Below are 17,164 nucleotides of genomic sequence, written 5' to 3'. Positions count from 1 at the left end.
GCATTTCAGTCACACCAGACAGTAAACCTTCTCCATTTAAATCTGTAAGACTTTCTAATGTAATCTTTCCTATGAATCAGAATTACCTGTGAAACACTGTTAAACAAGTTCAAAGAAACTATAAACAATCTCCTTTGTGACCAGAGAATACAGAGTAAAATCTCTGCCTGTCTTCCTCTGGAGGAACAGGGAAGGGGTTTGTTTGTATCTAAGGAGGACAGCTCTCAAGTTTTTCCTGATGCTGAGAACTTGACTACAATTCTCTTAGTGGGCAATTCGGTGGTGTTTCTGAACAGATGTAAACAATACCCTAGGTGGATGATCTTCAGACTTTACTGACTGTAGGTTATAAGAAGCCAGGGGTTTGCAAAAAAACAAAAAAAACTGTATTCCCCCCCCCCCCCCCCCCCCCCCCCCACCCCCCCCCCCTTTACTGGTAGCTTGTCCATCATGGATACTGGTTATATTCTCATGGAGGCAGTCAAAACTCTGCCCATGGTTTTGGCTGTGGGTTTTAAAAAAAAAAAGTTTTGGACGGCTTCCTAAAGGAAAAGTCCATAGACCATTATTAAATTGGACTTGGGGAAAATCCACTATTTCTGGGATAAGCAGCATAAAGTGTTTTGTACTTTTTTGGGGATCTTGCCAGGTATTTGTGACCTGAATTGGTCACTGTTGGAACCAGGATGCTGGGCTTGATAGACCTTCGGTCTGTCCCAGTATGGCAATACTTATGTACTGGTTGGTCTTCTGTGCCCTCTTCTGTCTGGGAAGAGTGGAAGGGAGGATACCTATGCCTATGAGATTAATAGGACCTCCACTGGCCTGGAAGTGGGTCCGGAAAGAGTCTTAAGGAGAAGAAGGCTGTTATCCTTAATCAAGTAGCACAGCGACACTTATCCCTGAACAGATTCTCTCCATGACTGGTACATCAGCAAGCTTCTCATGCACATCATCTGTTATGTCTGAAGTCCAGAACCAGGCAAATCTCTGGGCACCAATATCCACTGTAGAAGCACTTGATGCCATATTGAAAATATAGGTCGCTCTGACCATGTATTTCCCTGTAGATTTTCCCTCTGCCCACTGACAGAGTTGCTCTGCTTTCTCTTGATGGCGAGTGCCTGGTAATTCTTCCACACTACACACCCATGAAGAGCTGATATGCTATGTGGGAAGTGAGCATAGCACCTTGAAACAATTTTCTCCCAAAAGACTCCAATGTCTGAGTTTCTCTCCCTAGGGGCACAGAGGAATGAGTCTTGGAAGTTTTGGCTCTTTTGAGAGTGTGTTTGACCAGTCAGGAAACTGAAGCTTCTTGAATCCAAGAGCTTTCTGCACTCTCTGCATACAGTTAACATTGTTAATATGCACTACAGAGAAGGGGATCTCCCAGATTCTCATCTGTACATCCTTCAGGATTCTGTAAACAGTCACTATTGCAGCTTCTGGGGCAGGGGAGGAATTGGAGCATGTCCTTGAAGGTCTCAGTGTTGATAACTTCCCTACAGGTAGTACACAAGTCTCAAGGGCCAGCTGGATGTCTCTGCATCAACATAATATTTTGAAGTTGCAGCATCATGTTGAGCAAAGCAATGCCTTCATCTGCTCATCAGATCTCACGAGTTGCCCTTGAAGAGTACAACTGACAAAAATGTAGGACACAAATAGGAATGGCCACATCCTCCTGAGTCACCTAGGGAGTCAGGTCCTTGGAAACTACTGCACATTCTCAGCGCTGCTTACGTCTTGCAGTGCTATAGAAATGATAAGTAGTAGTAGTAGATACAGAAGATGAGTGGTCCTCATATGGCAGTGCTTTGAGGACACTGGCGACCTAAGTGCCTCAGTGCTCAGCACTGTGCTCCAAGGTATGATGATGTGCCTTGGCATCCACCTGGTAATCAGCATCACAATTTCTCAGTGTTCATGTCAAGTCAAATCCCTCCATTTCTTTGGATGGGACACTGATAATGACCAGTCCCAATGACTTATATGCTTGATGTCAAGACTGAATAGTGCACTCTTGATGCAAACGCATCCCCAGCATCTACTTCATGACCCTGTAATTTCTGCTTGACTCAATGCAACTCAAATCGAACTGCGTTATCTACTCAGATGATTGTGGTACAAATACAAATAAAGTAAAGTAAAAGTAATATTGTACCAGGGTCCACGGAGACCTATGTTTCCCATGTCAAAGTTGGACCAGACTTCTCTGCACCAAAAATGCATTCACACTGCTATTCTCAACCACAAAGACCTCTCTTGGACATATATTAACAAAATGTACAATAAGAGAGATCATGCTGCAGCAAGTAAGTCTACTAGGAAGTATGTCCCATCATAATGTATATATTGGACTTCTGCATAGCCCCTTCAGGATGCTCACTATTTCAGAGACAAAAGGCATTAAATTCATTGCAGAGATGCCAAAAGCAATTTTTTTCCATTTTCCCACAAATCAGCTAGAATGGACTTATTCCCTTCTGCCACTGCAGGGCAGCATGGTTGGGCCCCAGGCATTGCAGACACCGATTACAGGAATTCATAATGGATGTGATCCTGTTGCATTAGGTGAATTTTTGTTCTTAACTGGAAGCCCAAAGTCCTCAAACCAAGACCTACATGGGACTATGTGAAAAACAAAGGAAACTTAACAACAAAAAAAAAAAATCTAGCTGAAGTCACTAGTGAAGGAAAAAGTACTGCTTGAGTATGACAGAGCATGAGAAAAAAAATTAAATGTAACTTAAGCAAAACAAATCTTGAGAGCAGCTCAGGTGATATGCATTTAAACCAGCTCTGTGGAAAGACTGGCAGAAGTGGCACACACGAGCAATGAAGTGACTCAAAGGCTTCTAGTACCTACTCAGTTGGAGAAGCTTTCCCACATGGGCTCTCTTTTGGTGACATCATCCACGTTGTGAGAACTTGGTATCCTATTTGTCTTTGGAAACACTACCAGTAAGATGAATACATTTTAGCTACAGTTCTGTTAAGACAAACACAGTCAACAACTTTTTAATGGAACTCTTACATGGATCATAAACTAAATGAAACAGAACAATGTGGTTCAAGCATTTCTCCATGTATCACAACGTAACAAAGCACGTAATTCAGAGTGGCACATAAAATGGACTCTAAGTACTGACATGATTGTCAGGATCACTGTAGTCTTTTACTGTGATAAGTCTGGCTAATGAGTTCTGCAGTTTTCAGATGGTTGACAATGAACAGAAGTGTGGGGAGAGGGACTCAGCCCCACCTCCTTAGCCACACGCACAAGGGTCCAATTGACTAGCCAGCAGACCCCTCTCAATATAGAAGTCTTTCGTAAGCCAACATTGGAACAGAGGAGATAGGGGGAAAGTGAGTCAAGTATCTGAGAGAAGGCACTGACATACCTTATAAAAGAAAATCTTTTCTTTATCAAGGCAAATGGATTTACAAACAGGTTATCAAAGGACAAAAGTCTCTCACATCATTAACATGTTTAATATTCATTTAGCCAAATACCACTGTAGGCATAAAAAGACTTGAGGCTGAACAGTAATGTGTGCCTCAAAGGTTGATCAGTTGTTGTGGCTTAAGTGCACACACTAACAGACCACTGAAGTGCCTCCACTATATGGATGCAGATGGAGTAATGGTCAGATGTTGGTGTTCTGAGTCACCATGGCCAAATTCCTTCCATGCTCCCTTCTGTCTTGAACCCAAAGAAAAACTCCCTTAAAAACAGAAAATATAATGAACTTCTAAAATATAATCTGATCAGCACTATGTCAAAATAAGATAACGTGCAGAGATATTTTCAGTATACTTTTTTGTGTGCAGCAGTACAACAGCAATAATTGCCACACTGAGCAGTGTGTGCAGAGCTCACCAAGGGCTCAAAGAACAGCATGTGCACTATATATAACTAGTTCCTTAAACCACAATGGGCTGACCAAATATCCATCACCTGATTCGAAACATCTAGTTCACAAATAGTGTCTTACAACGTGCCCAGTGAATGCCAAAAAATGAAGTGATAGCTGCAATGTGGATGAAATGCGGCCAGTCAGACGAGGTCATTTTGACCTCTGCTTCAGACTGTCTGTGCTCCAAAACTCCCCCACAGCACATTACCTTCATACCAGCTAGAAAAATGAAAGATTTTCCATCTTGAATCATATCTTCTCACACTGCTCTTTGAAGACCCAAAAGGCACATCCCGGGACTACCTTAAGAAACCCTGGTAGTCTAGTGGCTTCTTCAGGGCAGGAACGAAGCCCACTCATTCCTGACTGATGCTGCTCCTCCTTCAAAAAGGCTTCTTGTGAAACTGCCGCAGGAGGTCCCAGTAGTCATATTGAGATTGGAACTGGCATAAGCAAGAGTAATCTCAATATGGCTGCCATGACCTCCTGCAACAGTCTTGCAAGACTGCTGCTGGAAGCCCCAGAAGCCATTTTGGAGGAACAGGCCATACGCAGGAGTGAACGGGGATGTCGCCAGTGGGTGGGTTCGTTTTCATCTTTGGCCAAAACCAAGTTTCCAATTTTGGTCACAGATTCGGTTTCAGCAGAAACTGAATATTTTGGTTTTGGTTGGGCTCTACTCCCTTATTTATTTTCTTGGCACCGAAAATGCCTTCCATGTGCCAGGCTTATTTGTAGATTCTTTGAATACGAGAAGGAAAAGCCAGGAGAAAAAGAAAACCAAGCATGTTCAGTTCAGAGTGCTCACACTTTCATTTCTCTTTCATAACATGCTCACACTATTTAGCTACTGTATTTTCAGATTTTCATGTGTGGTATTAGTACAGACTTTAATTGTACTGTCATTCAATAAATGGTATTTTAATGTGCAAGTTAAATTTTGTGAGGGCAAACTAAACTACTTAGCATGAATTTTATTTCACTGACCTCAAGGACAGACAGTTCACCAAGGTGAACAAAATAAATGAAATACTGATGCAAAACTGTATTATAAAGTCATTAATGGACATATACTGGCAACATCAGCTTAGAGGGACTAGTGTCTACATACAGTTAATACAGTGTATTACATACAGATTTAACACTTGTCATCATTGTTGCCAATTAGTAACTAAATAGAAAACCTTGAGAAAGTGAAGGGAAAATCCAGACATTACATACCTTTTCTCTCTCAATGGCTTCTAATAGCACTTTTCTTGCTTTTGGAAGATTCTTCTGTACTTTGAAAAGATGACGAGCAAGTTTGATAGCATAAAATGAGGCTTCACTACTGGATTTTGCTTTCTTTTCAGCATCCTCAAGTAAGTGTTCAGCTTCTACCAGGTTTCCATGTCGTCGTTCTAAGCTAACTCTTCTCAAACGAACCATTGCCAACCCTTCCACTTTCTCTTCCAATATCTTCAAGATCCTCCTTGCTTCATTAATATTACCTTAAAAACATTAAATAGTTAAAACAACATCCCTTGCAGATTTTACACTGCTGACATTTTCCTTCCTTCAAACACACCAATTTGAGAAATTCTTCCTCAGTAATAACCACAACATACATAGAACAAAAATACATTTAATTCGGTTCATACCCTGTTGTTCTTCAAATGCAGCCCAAAGCAAGTGAGACATTGGCTTCTTAGGAAGATGAATTGTACAGGCTCTACGATAAACATGCCGCACCCCTTCAACACTGTGGCTCTCCATGTACTTGGCATACTAAACACAGAAAAACAATATTACATGAATTAGTTTATTTTCAGAAATCAAATAGATGATTGAACAATAAAAAATATCTTTTTTAAACCCATTCAGCACCTTTATTGAACCACTAGACTAGTTTCTGTAAGGAAGGACGAAGAGAGGCAACGAAGTTGGCATATGCAGCAGTCAAATCTGGTTGCAAGCAGACCATCCCCTAATACAACAGATACAGTTATATATGAACATTCAAAAAATATACAGTTGGTTAGTTACTAGAACAATTATGCAATCAGTCATAACTCGGGCAGAAAGTGCATCCTTGCCTTTATCCAAAAATCCTCATAGAGGGCGCAAGCAATGATACATCTCTCAAACAGAACCACAACACGCTCATGAGTCCCATTTTCAATTTCAAAATCCAGGTATTCTTTCCAGTTTTTCAGCTGTGCTTTCTCCAAAGACTTGACATGGAAGTATGGCCGTTTTATCTGAAACCAAACACAAGACACACTAATATGGCAAAACAGACCTCTACATATGCAACTACAGACTGGTCTAGTGTTTTGTTATCTCCCCAAAATTGTATGTTTATTTGCATTGCAATTCTGGATCATAAAAACCTAATTCAGGTAATTCTCAAAATCGAATTACCCAATACCCAAACTGGGGGGGGGGGGGGGAAGAGATCTAATTTTATTTCTTAATTTCAATATTGACAGTTATTTGTAGACTCATTTATTAACTGATAGTGTGTGTTCAATTACAGGGATCATAGGAATAAAATGGGTTGGATAGTGCATGCTAACCACTAGTAAACAATCCCCCTAGTTTTACAGCCAAACTACATGAAAGTACATATTACTGCCTCAAAAGCTTATAATTCAAGTAGCGTGAAAGCACAGCAAAACATGCTTTCTCCTGAATGGTAGAATATGTTTGATAGTACTATAACATATAAATTTGCATCAATCTAAGCTTGCAGAATGTACCACCAACGTTTTGTTTGCTTCTTCTCATTGTTTCCCGGTGCAGAAGGACTATAAGTGTTTCAGATGACACTGGAACAAAAGGAGTATGTTTACTGAAATTCAGAAGAGCAATTTTTGTCCTTAGTCTAAATATTCTTGAAGTGCCTTCCCCAACCAGATCTAGATATAAGTGACAGCAGGAGAATAACTTTACATATTAAAAAAAAAAAAAAATAAAGACCAATTTCATGCTTATTGGTTTAAAAGAGAAACCCTAAATAGTATTGGTGAATCCAAGTAGGAGCAGGTCAAAAATCTGTCTACAGGGATTTTGACTTTGCTAAGATATGCAGGGTCTCCAAGCTGTACTTAACTGTATCCCTAGAGGACCCAAGATGGTGCAGACCATGTGACAATGTCTATACTGAGCCCCAAGTTCTGTGAATCTTTTCTTTTCCCCTTTTACCTGAAATAGTCTAGCACAAGGGTCAAATTAGGTTCCAAGATTCCCTGCTCTCCTGTGATGCCAATACATATCTATCCACAGGTTCATTTAATGTGCCACATAGCAACTGATATCTGGAGTTCTCTTACTGTGGAGCTATCAAACGACATCCTTGCCTGAGTGAATAACAGCTTTTCCTCAAAGCTGGGGAGAGGTTTGCTTGGGAACTACCAGTTTGCTTTGGCATCCTTTGCTGTAGTAACCAAATCCCAGCTTAAGTGAACTAGCCATGAAGATGTGCTCCTTGTGACAGAGAGAGAGTGAGACTGGGTGCGAGTGTGTGTGTGAGAGAGTGAATGTGCAAGTGTGACAGAGAAAGAGTGAGACTGGGTGCGAGTGTGTGTGTAAGAATGAGAGTATGTGCCAAGGTCATCACCCTCCCTCCCAGTTCCAGGGTCATCACCCCCCCCACCCGCAGTCTGTCTCCCAGTTGCAGGGTCCCCTCCTCTGCCTCCCTCCCTTCCTGTTTCCCCGTTGCAGGGTCCTCTCTGTTTCCCCCCTCCCAGTTGCAGGGTCTGTCTCCCCCCTCCTTTTGTCCTTGACGTTTTAAGGCACCCAGTTGCAGGGTCCCGCCGCCCTCCCTTCCTCCCTGTTTCCCCCCTCCCCCCTCCAGGGTCTGTCTGTCTCCCCCCTCCTTTTGTCCTTGACATTTTAAGGCACTGTCTATCAAGAATTTTAAAAGGACAATGTGCAGCAGCAGCTCCTAGGTTTCCTTGTTTTGAGTGTATGCCAATGAGGGCTGCGTAGGGGAGTGGAAACAGAGATTAACCAATGTGCTTCCTTGCTTACCCTAGACTTGCTGTGCTGTCTTCCATTCCTGTCTATTAGACGTCCTGCAGCATCTGCTAGGTTTGGTTGCTTTGTTGTGATTGAATGGGGATGAGCGATGCGCTGCAGTCGGACCTGCTGGTCTTTCCCTCCCCCCTCTTGCGAGTGGACCGCGACCATCGCTGTAATCCCTCACCGGCCTTCTCGACATTCGACAGTGGGCGCAGCATCTCGCTTGCCGTCTCGCCACCCTCCCTCTCTGTCCTCTCCGACAGTGCGAATCAGGAGTTGGAGAGCAGAGGGAGGGCGGCAGCGGTTTTTGGACGGCGGTTAGTGTGCGTGTGTGGTTCTGGAGGTTCAGGCAGTCTGGTGCGATTCCTAGACAGGGGGAGGAGTAGGGAAACATTGGACCCTAGCGGCTCCTCCCCTCTCCCTGACGTTTCCCTACTCCACCTCCACAGTGGACACTCGTGGCTCCTCCCCTCTCCCTGACGTCACGATCTACTCCATGAAGGTCACCACCACCGGAAGCCACCAGGCAGCCTCAGAACGTTGGAGGTGAGCTTTATTATATAGGATGCTGTTATCACGAAGTCTGAACTGAATCGTCTCCAGACGCTTCAAAACACGGCGGCTAAGGTGCTTTGTCATGCTAAATAAAATAAACCATATTACTCCATTGGTTATGAAGGGACTCTGGTTACCTATTGAGTACTGTATACAATTCAAGGTTCTTATACTAATTCATAAAGCCCTGTCTACTGGAATCCCAGATTAGTCACTGACAAACCCAACTAGGTTATTGAGATCCCTGAATGACCATCGTCTGGTCCTTCTTAGTCCATCGAGATCATACTGGGAATCAACCAGAAAAGTGCTTTCTATTTTTTAGCTCCTTTGTTATGTATTATCCTCCCTTTAGCTCTTCGCTCAATGTTTTCTGTAAATTAAAAACACAAAAACAAACAAACGAGTTTTTTTACCCTTGTTTTTGGGGATTTATTGTGACTGGAGGTGTAATGACGGGCAGTATCTGCACTTAGGAATGCCAACAGCCAATGTCGCTTTATTATTTGAATGTCTCTTTGGAATGTCTGGTATCTTTCCTTTGATTTGAGTTCTTTTCATTTTACTAGGTTTAATTGTAAATCATTCCAATTTGCTTCATAATTAAGGGCAATCTCATCAAATTACCAACAAATAAGCACCAATTAGTTCAAGTCCTTTCTGCTCCAGGACACAATTACTCTTAGCTACCTCATCAATCTGTAGTAACAGAGGCAGCATTCAAGAAATCCAAAACCTCCATAACACAAGACCATATTCCAAAGATCAGAAATTCCTGGTTACAATAGGCAGAGATGTGAAAACAGGGAGCCATGATCAACTAGAAGATAATGAACCTGCACTATTACCACTTCCTTATTCTAGAGCAGTGAAGATACTTACCTGTAAGCACATATTCCTTATAGTCTTAAAAGTGATTAACACTGTGCCACGTTGCCCGGTCTGGGCTTTATAACAAGTTTTAAGAGCTCTGTGGAGTGTGAGACATGCTCCACCATGCACACTTGGGTGCCTTCTCGCCCGCCGCAAGGGTGCAGTTACCATAGTTATATACTACAGCAAAACAAATAAAAATAGAAGACAACTGCTAGGGAAGGTGGGAGAATATAAGGCCTGCTGTCCTTGGAGAATACCTGCTACAGGGTAAGTATCTTCGCTTTCTCCAAGGACAAGTAGGTCATTAATTCCCACAAGTGGGGTATCCTTAGCATCGAGGCTCACTGAAAATAACAAAACTTTGGTCAACTGGGCCTCACAACAGCGAGGATATAACACAGATTAACCTGAAACTATATACACACTGAGTGAGAGTGCAGCCTGGAACAGAATAAAACGGGCCTAGGGGAGTGGAGCTCGATTCTAGACCCCAAATGGATTCTGCAACACTGACTACCTGAACCAACTATCACGTCTGATATCCTGCTTGAGACAGTAAAGAGATGTGAATGTGTGGACTGAAGACCACGTCACAGCCTTGCAAATCTTCTGCAATGGAGGCTGACCTCAAGAGGGCCACCAATGCAGCCATGGCTCTGACACTGTGAGCCTTGACATGAAATGCCAGTGTCAGAATAGTCTGGGCATAAGTGAAAGAAATGCAATTTGCTAGTCAATTAGCGCTTCTGCGTTTCCTGATAGCGACCCCCATCCTGCTGGGATCAAAAGAAACAAAAAGGTTGGGCGGACTGTCTATGGGGCCTAGTCCGCTCCATGTAGCAGGATGGGCACGAGGTCGTGGAAAGAATGTTGGCAAAACTATCTACTGATTCAAATGGAACTCAGACACAACCTTTGGCAGAGACTTAGGGTACGTGCAGAGGACTACTCTGTTGTGATGAAAGTATAAGGTGCATCCACTACTACAGCTTGAAGCTCACTCACCTTACGAGCTGAAGTAACATCCACAAAGAAAATGACCTTCCAAGGTCAAGTACTTCAGATGGCAGGAATTCAATGGCTCGAAAGGAGCTCTCATCAGCTGGGTGAGAAAGACATTGAGGTCCCATGACACAGGCGGAGGTTCGACAGGGGGTTTTGACAAAAGCAAACCTCTCATGAAGTGAACAACTAGAGGCTGTCCAGAGAGGGGCTTACCCTCTACACGTTGATAAGCACTAATTGCACTGAAGTGAACCCTTATGGAGATGATCTTGAAACCAGGACTCGGAGAGGCACAGAAGGTATTCAAGCAGGGACTGTGTAGGACAGTACACAGGATCTAGGACCTTGCCCTCACACCAGATGGCAAACCTCCTCCATTTAAAAGAATAACACCTCTTAGTGGAATCTTTCCTGAAAGCCAGCAAGACCCGGGAGACACCCTCTGACAGACTGAGAGAAGCAAATTCTAGACTCTCACCATCCAGGACATGAGGGCCAGAGACTGAAAGTTGGATTGCAGAAGAGATCCCTCGTTCTGAGTGTTGGAAAACACTCCAATCTCCACAGTTCTTCGGCGGATAACTCCAGAAGAAAAGGGAACAAGATCTGTCAAGCCCCCAGGAAGGCGCGATTAAGATCATGTTCCCTTGGTTTTGCTTGAGTTTCAGCAAAGTCTTCCCCATAAGAGGAATGTTAGGATACGCTTACAGAAGACCTGTCCCCTAATGCAGGAGGAAGGCATCTGACACAAGTCTGTTATAAGCCTGAAGCCTGGAACAGAACTGAGGGACTTTGTGATTCAGGTAAGTGGCAAAGAGATCCACTGAAGGGGTGCCCCACTCTCGGATGATCTCATGAGCAATGCCCATATTAAGAGACCACTCATGCGGTTGCATGAGCCTGCTCAACCTATTGGCCAGACTGCTGTTTTTGCCTGCCAGATAAGTGGCTAGAAGGAACATGCTGGGTTGGAGAGCCCAGCACCATATCCAGACAGCCTCCTTACACAGAGGGTGTGATCTGCTGCCACCCTGCTTGTTGGTGTAATACACTGCAACCTGGTTGTTTGTTTGAATGAGTACAATTTGATTGGACCGCTGATCTCTGAAAGCCTTCAGAGCATTCCAGATCACCTGGAGCTCCAGAAGGTTTATCTGAAGACCCATTTCCTGGAGGGACCATGCTCCCTCAGTGTGAAGCCCATCTATATGAGCTCCACAACCCAGAAGCAATGCATTCGTCACCAGCACTTTTTGTGGCTGATGAATTTGGAATGGAAGTCCCAGAGTTAAGTTGGATTGAATAGTCTACCAGAGCACAGACACTCTGGAGACACTCGGATGACATCTTCCAGCTCTCCCCATAGCCTGGTACCACTGGGAAGCTAGGGTCCATTGGGCTAATCTCATGTGAAGGTGTGTCATGGGTGTCACAAATTGTGGAGGCCATGTGGCCTAACAACCTCAACATTTGCCGAGCCATGATCTGCTGAGAGGACAAGGCGACTAGAATGTCTGCCCTAGGTCCTGGGAGGAAAGCTCAAAACTTCTGCATATCGAGCAAGACTCCAATGAATTCCAATTGTTGTGCAGGGTGAAGATGGCTCTTGGAGTAGTTTATAACGAACCCTAGGAGCTCCAGCACCTGAATAGTCCTCCGCATGTACTCCCGAGCACTGTCCTCCGACGTGCTCTTCATCAGCCAATCGTCGAAGGGAACACATGGACTCCTAAGTCTGCGTAGCAACGCTGTGACTACCACTAGACATTTGGTAAAGACTCTGGGAACTCACACGAGGCCAAAAGGCAACACGTGATACTAGTAGTAGTGTGTTCCCAGCTGAAATCGAAGATACTTCCGGTGGGCTGGAAGTATCAGGATGTGAGTATATGCATCCTTAAGTACATAGTACATAAGTAATGCCATACTGGGAAAAGACCAAGGGTCCATTGAGCCCAGCATCCTGTCCACGACAGCGACCAATCCAGGCCAAGGGCACCTGGCAAGCTTCCCAAACGTACAAACATTCTATACATGTTATTCCTGGAATTGTGGATTTTTCCCAAGTCCATTTAGTAGCGATTTATGGACTTGTCCTTTAGGAAACCGTCTAACCCCTTTTTAAACTCTGCCAAGCTAACCGCCTTCACCACTTTCTCCGGCAACAAATTCCAGAGTTTAATTATACGCTGGGTGAAGAAAAAATTTTCTCCGATTTGTTTTAAATTTACTACACTGTAGTTTCATCGCATGCCCCTAGTCCTATATTTTTGGAAAGCGTGAACAGACGCTTCACATCCACCTGTTCCACTCCACTCATTATTTTATATACCTCTATCATGTCTCCCCTCAGCCGTCTCTTCTCCAAGCCGAATAGCCCTAGCCTCCTTAATCTTTCTTCATAGGGAAGTCGTCCCATCCCCGCTATCATTTTAGTCGCCCTTCGCTGCACCTTTTCCAATTCTACTATATCTTTCTTGAGATGCGGCGACCAAAATTGAACACAAACTCAAGGTGCGGTCACACCATGGAGCGATACAACGGCATTATAACATCCTCACACCTGTTTTCCATACCTTTCCTAATAATACCCAACATTCTATTCGCTTTCCTAGCCGCAGCAGCACACTGAGCAGAAGGTTTCAGTGTATTATCGATGACGACACCCAGATCCCTTTCTTGGTCCGTAACTCCTAACGTGGAACCTTGCATGACGTAGCTATAATTCGGGTTCTTTTTTCCCACATGCATCACCTTGCACTTGCTCACATTAAACGTCATCTGCCATTTAGCCGCCCAGTCTCGTAAGGTCCTCTTGTAATTTTTCACAATCCTGTCGCGATTTAACAACTTTGAATAACTTTGTCATCAGCAAATTTAATTACCTCGCTAGTTACTCCCATCTCTAAATCATTTATAAATATATTAAAAAGCAGCGGTCCTAGCACAGACCCCTGAGGAACCCCACTAACTACCCTTCTCCATTGTGAATACTGCCCATTTAACCCCAATCTCTGTTTCCTATCCTTCAACCAGTTTTTAATCCACAATAGGACATTTCCTCCTATCCCATGACCTTCCAATTTCCTCTGTAGCCTTTCATGAGGTGCCTTGTCAAACGCCTTTTGAAAATCCAGATACACAATATCAACCGGTTCCCCTTTGTCCACATGTTTGTTTACTCCTTCAAAGAATTGAAGTAAATTGGTCAGGAAAGATTTCCCCACACAAAAGCCGTGCTGACTCGGTCTCAGTAATCCATGTCCTCGGATGTGCTCTGTAATTTTGTTTTTAATAATAGCCGCTACCATTTTCCCCGGCACTGTCAGACTCACCGGTCTATAATTTCCCAGATCTTCCCTGGAGCCTTTTTTTAAAATCGGCATTACATTGGTCACCCTCCAATCTTCCGGTACCACGCTCGATTTTAAGGATAAATTGCATATCACTAGCAGTAGCTCCGCAAGCTCATTTTTCAGTTCTATCAGTACTCTAGGATGAATACCATCCGGTCCAGGAGATCTGCTACTCTTCAGTTTGCTGAACTGCCCATTACGTCCTCCAGGTTTACCGTGAAGTCAGTAAGTTTCTCCGACTCGTCTGCTTGAAATACCATTTCCGACACTGGTATCCCACCCAAATCTTCCTCGGTGAAGACCGAAGCAAAGAATTCATTCAGTCTCTCCGCTACGTCTTTGTCTTCCTTGATCGCCCCTTTTACCCCTCGGTCATCCAGCAGCCCAACCGATTCTTTTGCCGGCTTCCTGCTTTTAATATACCGAAAAATTTTTTTACTATGTTTTTTTGCCTCTAATGCTATCTTTTTTTCGCAATCCTTCTTGGCCTTCTTTATCTGCACCTTGCATTTGCTTTGACACTCCTTATGCTGCTTCTTGTTATTTTCAGACGGTTCCTGCTTCCATTTTCTGAAGGCGTTTCTTTTAGCCCTAATAGCTTCCTTCACTTCACTTTTCAACCAGGCCGGCTGTCTTTTGGACTTCCGTCTCTCTTTTCTAATTCGCGGAATATGTATGGCCTGGGCCTCCAGGATGGTATTTTTGAACAGCGTCCACGCCTGTTGTACAGTTTTTACTCTCTTCAAATTCATTTTCCTGAATCATGGGGAAAAGGGTGCCCAGAGAAACCATCCTGAACTTTTCCTTGACCAAGAATTTGTTCAGGGCCCTTAGGTCTAGGATGGGACTCGCCCCCGTCTCTTTTGCACAAGGAAGTACCTGGAATAGAATCCCTGCCCTTCTTCCCTCTGCAAGTACCTACTCATGCTGAGAGCTTAAGTAATAAGCTCTCGGTGGGTAATTTGGAGGTTTTCGAAACCAATTTGGTGCATATTCGAGACTGACTATTTGGAGACCCCACTAGTCGGAGGTTGTAAGGGGCCACCTTTTGTGGAAAAAATTTCAGCCTTCCCCCGATCGGCAAGTCATCCAGCATGGACACTGACAGTTGATATGCTCTGCTGGAACCAGTCAAAAACTTGTCCCCTGCTTTGACTGGGGTGCAGCAGGGGCCTTAGGCGCACACTGTTGATGAGAACGAGTGCTCTGGGATTGAGCCTGAGCAGACTGGTGAGAGGAAGTGGCGTATCTATGCCTCTGTGAGTAGTAGGCACCCCTCTTTGACTTGTCAAAAGACCTTCTAGCTGAGGAGACTGATGCAGAAGGCGCCCGGGTAGGAGAAAGAAAAAGACGGTATCAGTGTGCTTTTTGATTTAGTCAGTGACTTCCTCAACCTTCTGTCCAAAAAAGTTACCCCCATCCCCAGCCTTCACCAACCTCTGCTGAACAGAATGTTCCAAGTCAAAAACGCACAGCCATGACAGTCTGCACAATGCTATACTTTGAGCAGAGATCCTGCTGGAAGCCACGTCGTGTCATAGGTGCCACTGGCCATTAACTTTCAACACACCTTCTGCTGCTTTGCCAGCTGGCACACTGACTCAGCCTGCTCCTGTGGGAGACAGTCCACCAAGTCCATCAGCTTGCGCACCGAGTCCCATAAGTACACACTCATAAAGAGCTGGTAAGATTGTATACGGGACACTAGCATTGACACCTGGAACATCTTTCTCCCCATAAAGTCCAAGGTCCTAGCTTCTCTGCCTGGGGGGCGCCGAGGCATGTCTCTAGAACTCCTGGCTCTCTTGACAGCGGATTCCACCATCATGGAATTGTGAGGCAACTGAGGCCCATAAAAGCCAGGTCTGCAGTGGATCAGATACTGGGTGTCAATCTTTTTGGGCATGACAGGAACTGACAGAGGGGACTCCCAAGTTCTTATCGAGGACTTCCTTGAGCACCTCGTGGAGAGGGAAAGTCACAGCCTCCCTAGGAGGAGATGTGTAATCCAGGACCTTGAGCATCTCAGCCTGGGCTCGTCCTTCACTTCCAAACAAAACAGAATAGCATCAGTCATTTCCTTCACAAAAGAGGGGAATGAAAGGCTCTCTGGAGACTTTCTCCTTTCAAGTGGAGGACAGAGTTCAGAGGGGATATGTAGATAGGACTCATCCTTTGAAAAGTACTTTGGATCCTCCTCGGAGTCCCATGAACGTTCCTCATCGGTATGTCAGAAACTCCTAGTGGGAGGGCTGAGATCCGAGCCTGCCTCGACCTTGAGGAGCCATGTCCTTGAGAGGGGCGTTGAGGAGTCTTTTCCTGCCTGGACTCCAGTGAAGCTTCCTCCACCGACGAACGGGTACCGGCTTGGATGGCAGTCAATACAGGGGCTGCAAGCAGGCTGAGGGCCAAGTGGGGCTGCAACAGGCTATATGACGGGCGCAAGCACCCCTGATACCGATGAATACTATTGAATTTATTTGTTGCATTTGTATCCCACATTTTCCCACCCATTTGCAGGCTCAATGTGGCTTACATAGTACCGGAGAGGCGTTCGCAGGCTCCGGTGTGCACAAATACAAAATGATATTGTGGTGGTATAGGTTCTCGTAGAACAGTCTTATTGGGGTATAAGGCGGAAGGGTTTGTTTAGAGACCAGGGGCGTATCTGGAATCCGGCGGTAGGGGGGGCCAGAGCCATAGAGGGGGGGCACAGACGCCGAACTGGATTCAACCAATCAGCACTGCAGCGTTACTTCCTTGAAGCACATGGCCACGGAGGAAGACGAAATATGGAGATTACGCCAGCAAAAGTAAGCAGCGGGGGAGGGTTGACGGCGGGGAGGGGGGCCAGGGAGAAATCTGCGGGGGCCCAGGCCCCTGTGGCCCCACGCAGATACGCCCCTGGTACAGACCATTGCGTTGGATCGGTAGGGTATGCCTTTTGAAGCAAGTTGGTTTTCAGTGATTTCCGGAAGTTTAAATGGCCATAAGATGTTTTCACAGCTTTTGGTAGTGCGTTCCACAATTGTGTGCTTATATAGGAGAAACTGGATGTGTATGTTGATTTGTATTTAAGTCCTTTGCAGCTTGGGTAGTGGAGATTTAGATATGTCCGTGATGATTCTGTTGTGTTTCTGGTTGGTAGGTCTATGAAGTCTATCATGCAGCTCGGGACTTATCCGAAGATTATTTTACGGACTAGGGTGCAGATTTTGAAGGCGATGCATTCTTTGATAGGGAGCCAGTGTAGTTTTTCACGGAGGGGTTTTGCACTTTCAAATCGTGTTTTTCCAAATATAAGTCGGGCTGCCGTGTTTTGAGCGGTCTGAAGTTTCTTTAGGATCTGTTCTTTGCATCCCACATAAATTTCATTACAGTAGTCGATGTGACTTAGTACCATTGATTGTATCAGATTGCGAAATGTTTCCCTCAGGAAGAATG

The 17,164-nt window shown here is 44.6% G+C and overlaps 1 protein-coding gene and 1 non-coding gene across 2 annotated transcripts in view; both read right to left on the bottom strand.

The window, feature by feature from the left end:
- PRPF39 (pre-mRNA processing factor 39) overlaps positions 1-17,164 on the bottom strand; it is a 165,018-nt gene that overhangs the window by 60,800 nt on the left and 87,054 nt on the right. The window contains exons 8-10 of the mRNA XM_030214447.1: positions 5,999-6,163; positions 5,564-5,690; positions 5,145-5,413 (exon numbers count right to left, since the gene is read on the bottom strand). Of these exons, the coding sequence (XP_030070307.1) occupies positions 5,145-5,413; positions 5,564-5,690; positions 5,999-6,163 (561 nt within the window). The remainder of the gene's footprint in view (positions 1-5,144; positions 5,414-5,563; positions 5,691-5,998; positions 6,164-17,164) is intronic.
- Positions 4,998-5,086, bottom strand: LOC115478272. The gene has a single exon (XR_003943489.1). It is a non-coding gene; the product is annotated as a small nucleolar RNA SNORD127 (small nucleolar RNA).

The sequence above is a fragment of the Microcaecilia unicolor genome, chromosome 9 (genome assembly GCF_901765095.1).
Source record: "Microcaecilia unicolor chromosome 9, aMicUni1.1, whole genome shotgun sequence".
NCBI classification, from domain to species: Eukaryota; Metazoa; Chordata; class Amphibia; order Gymnophiona; family Siphonopidae; genus Microcaecilia; species Microcaecilia unicolor.
The sequence above is the reverse complement of the archived record's forward strand: the minus strand, read 5'-3'. Positions and strand labels throughout refer to the sequence as shown.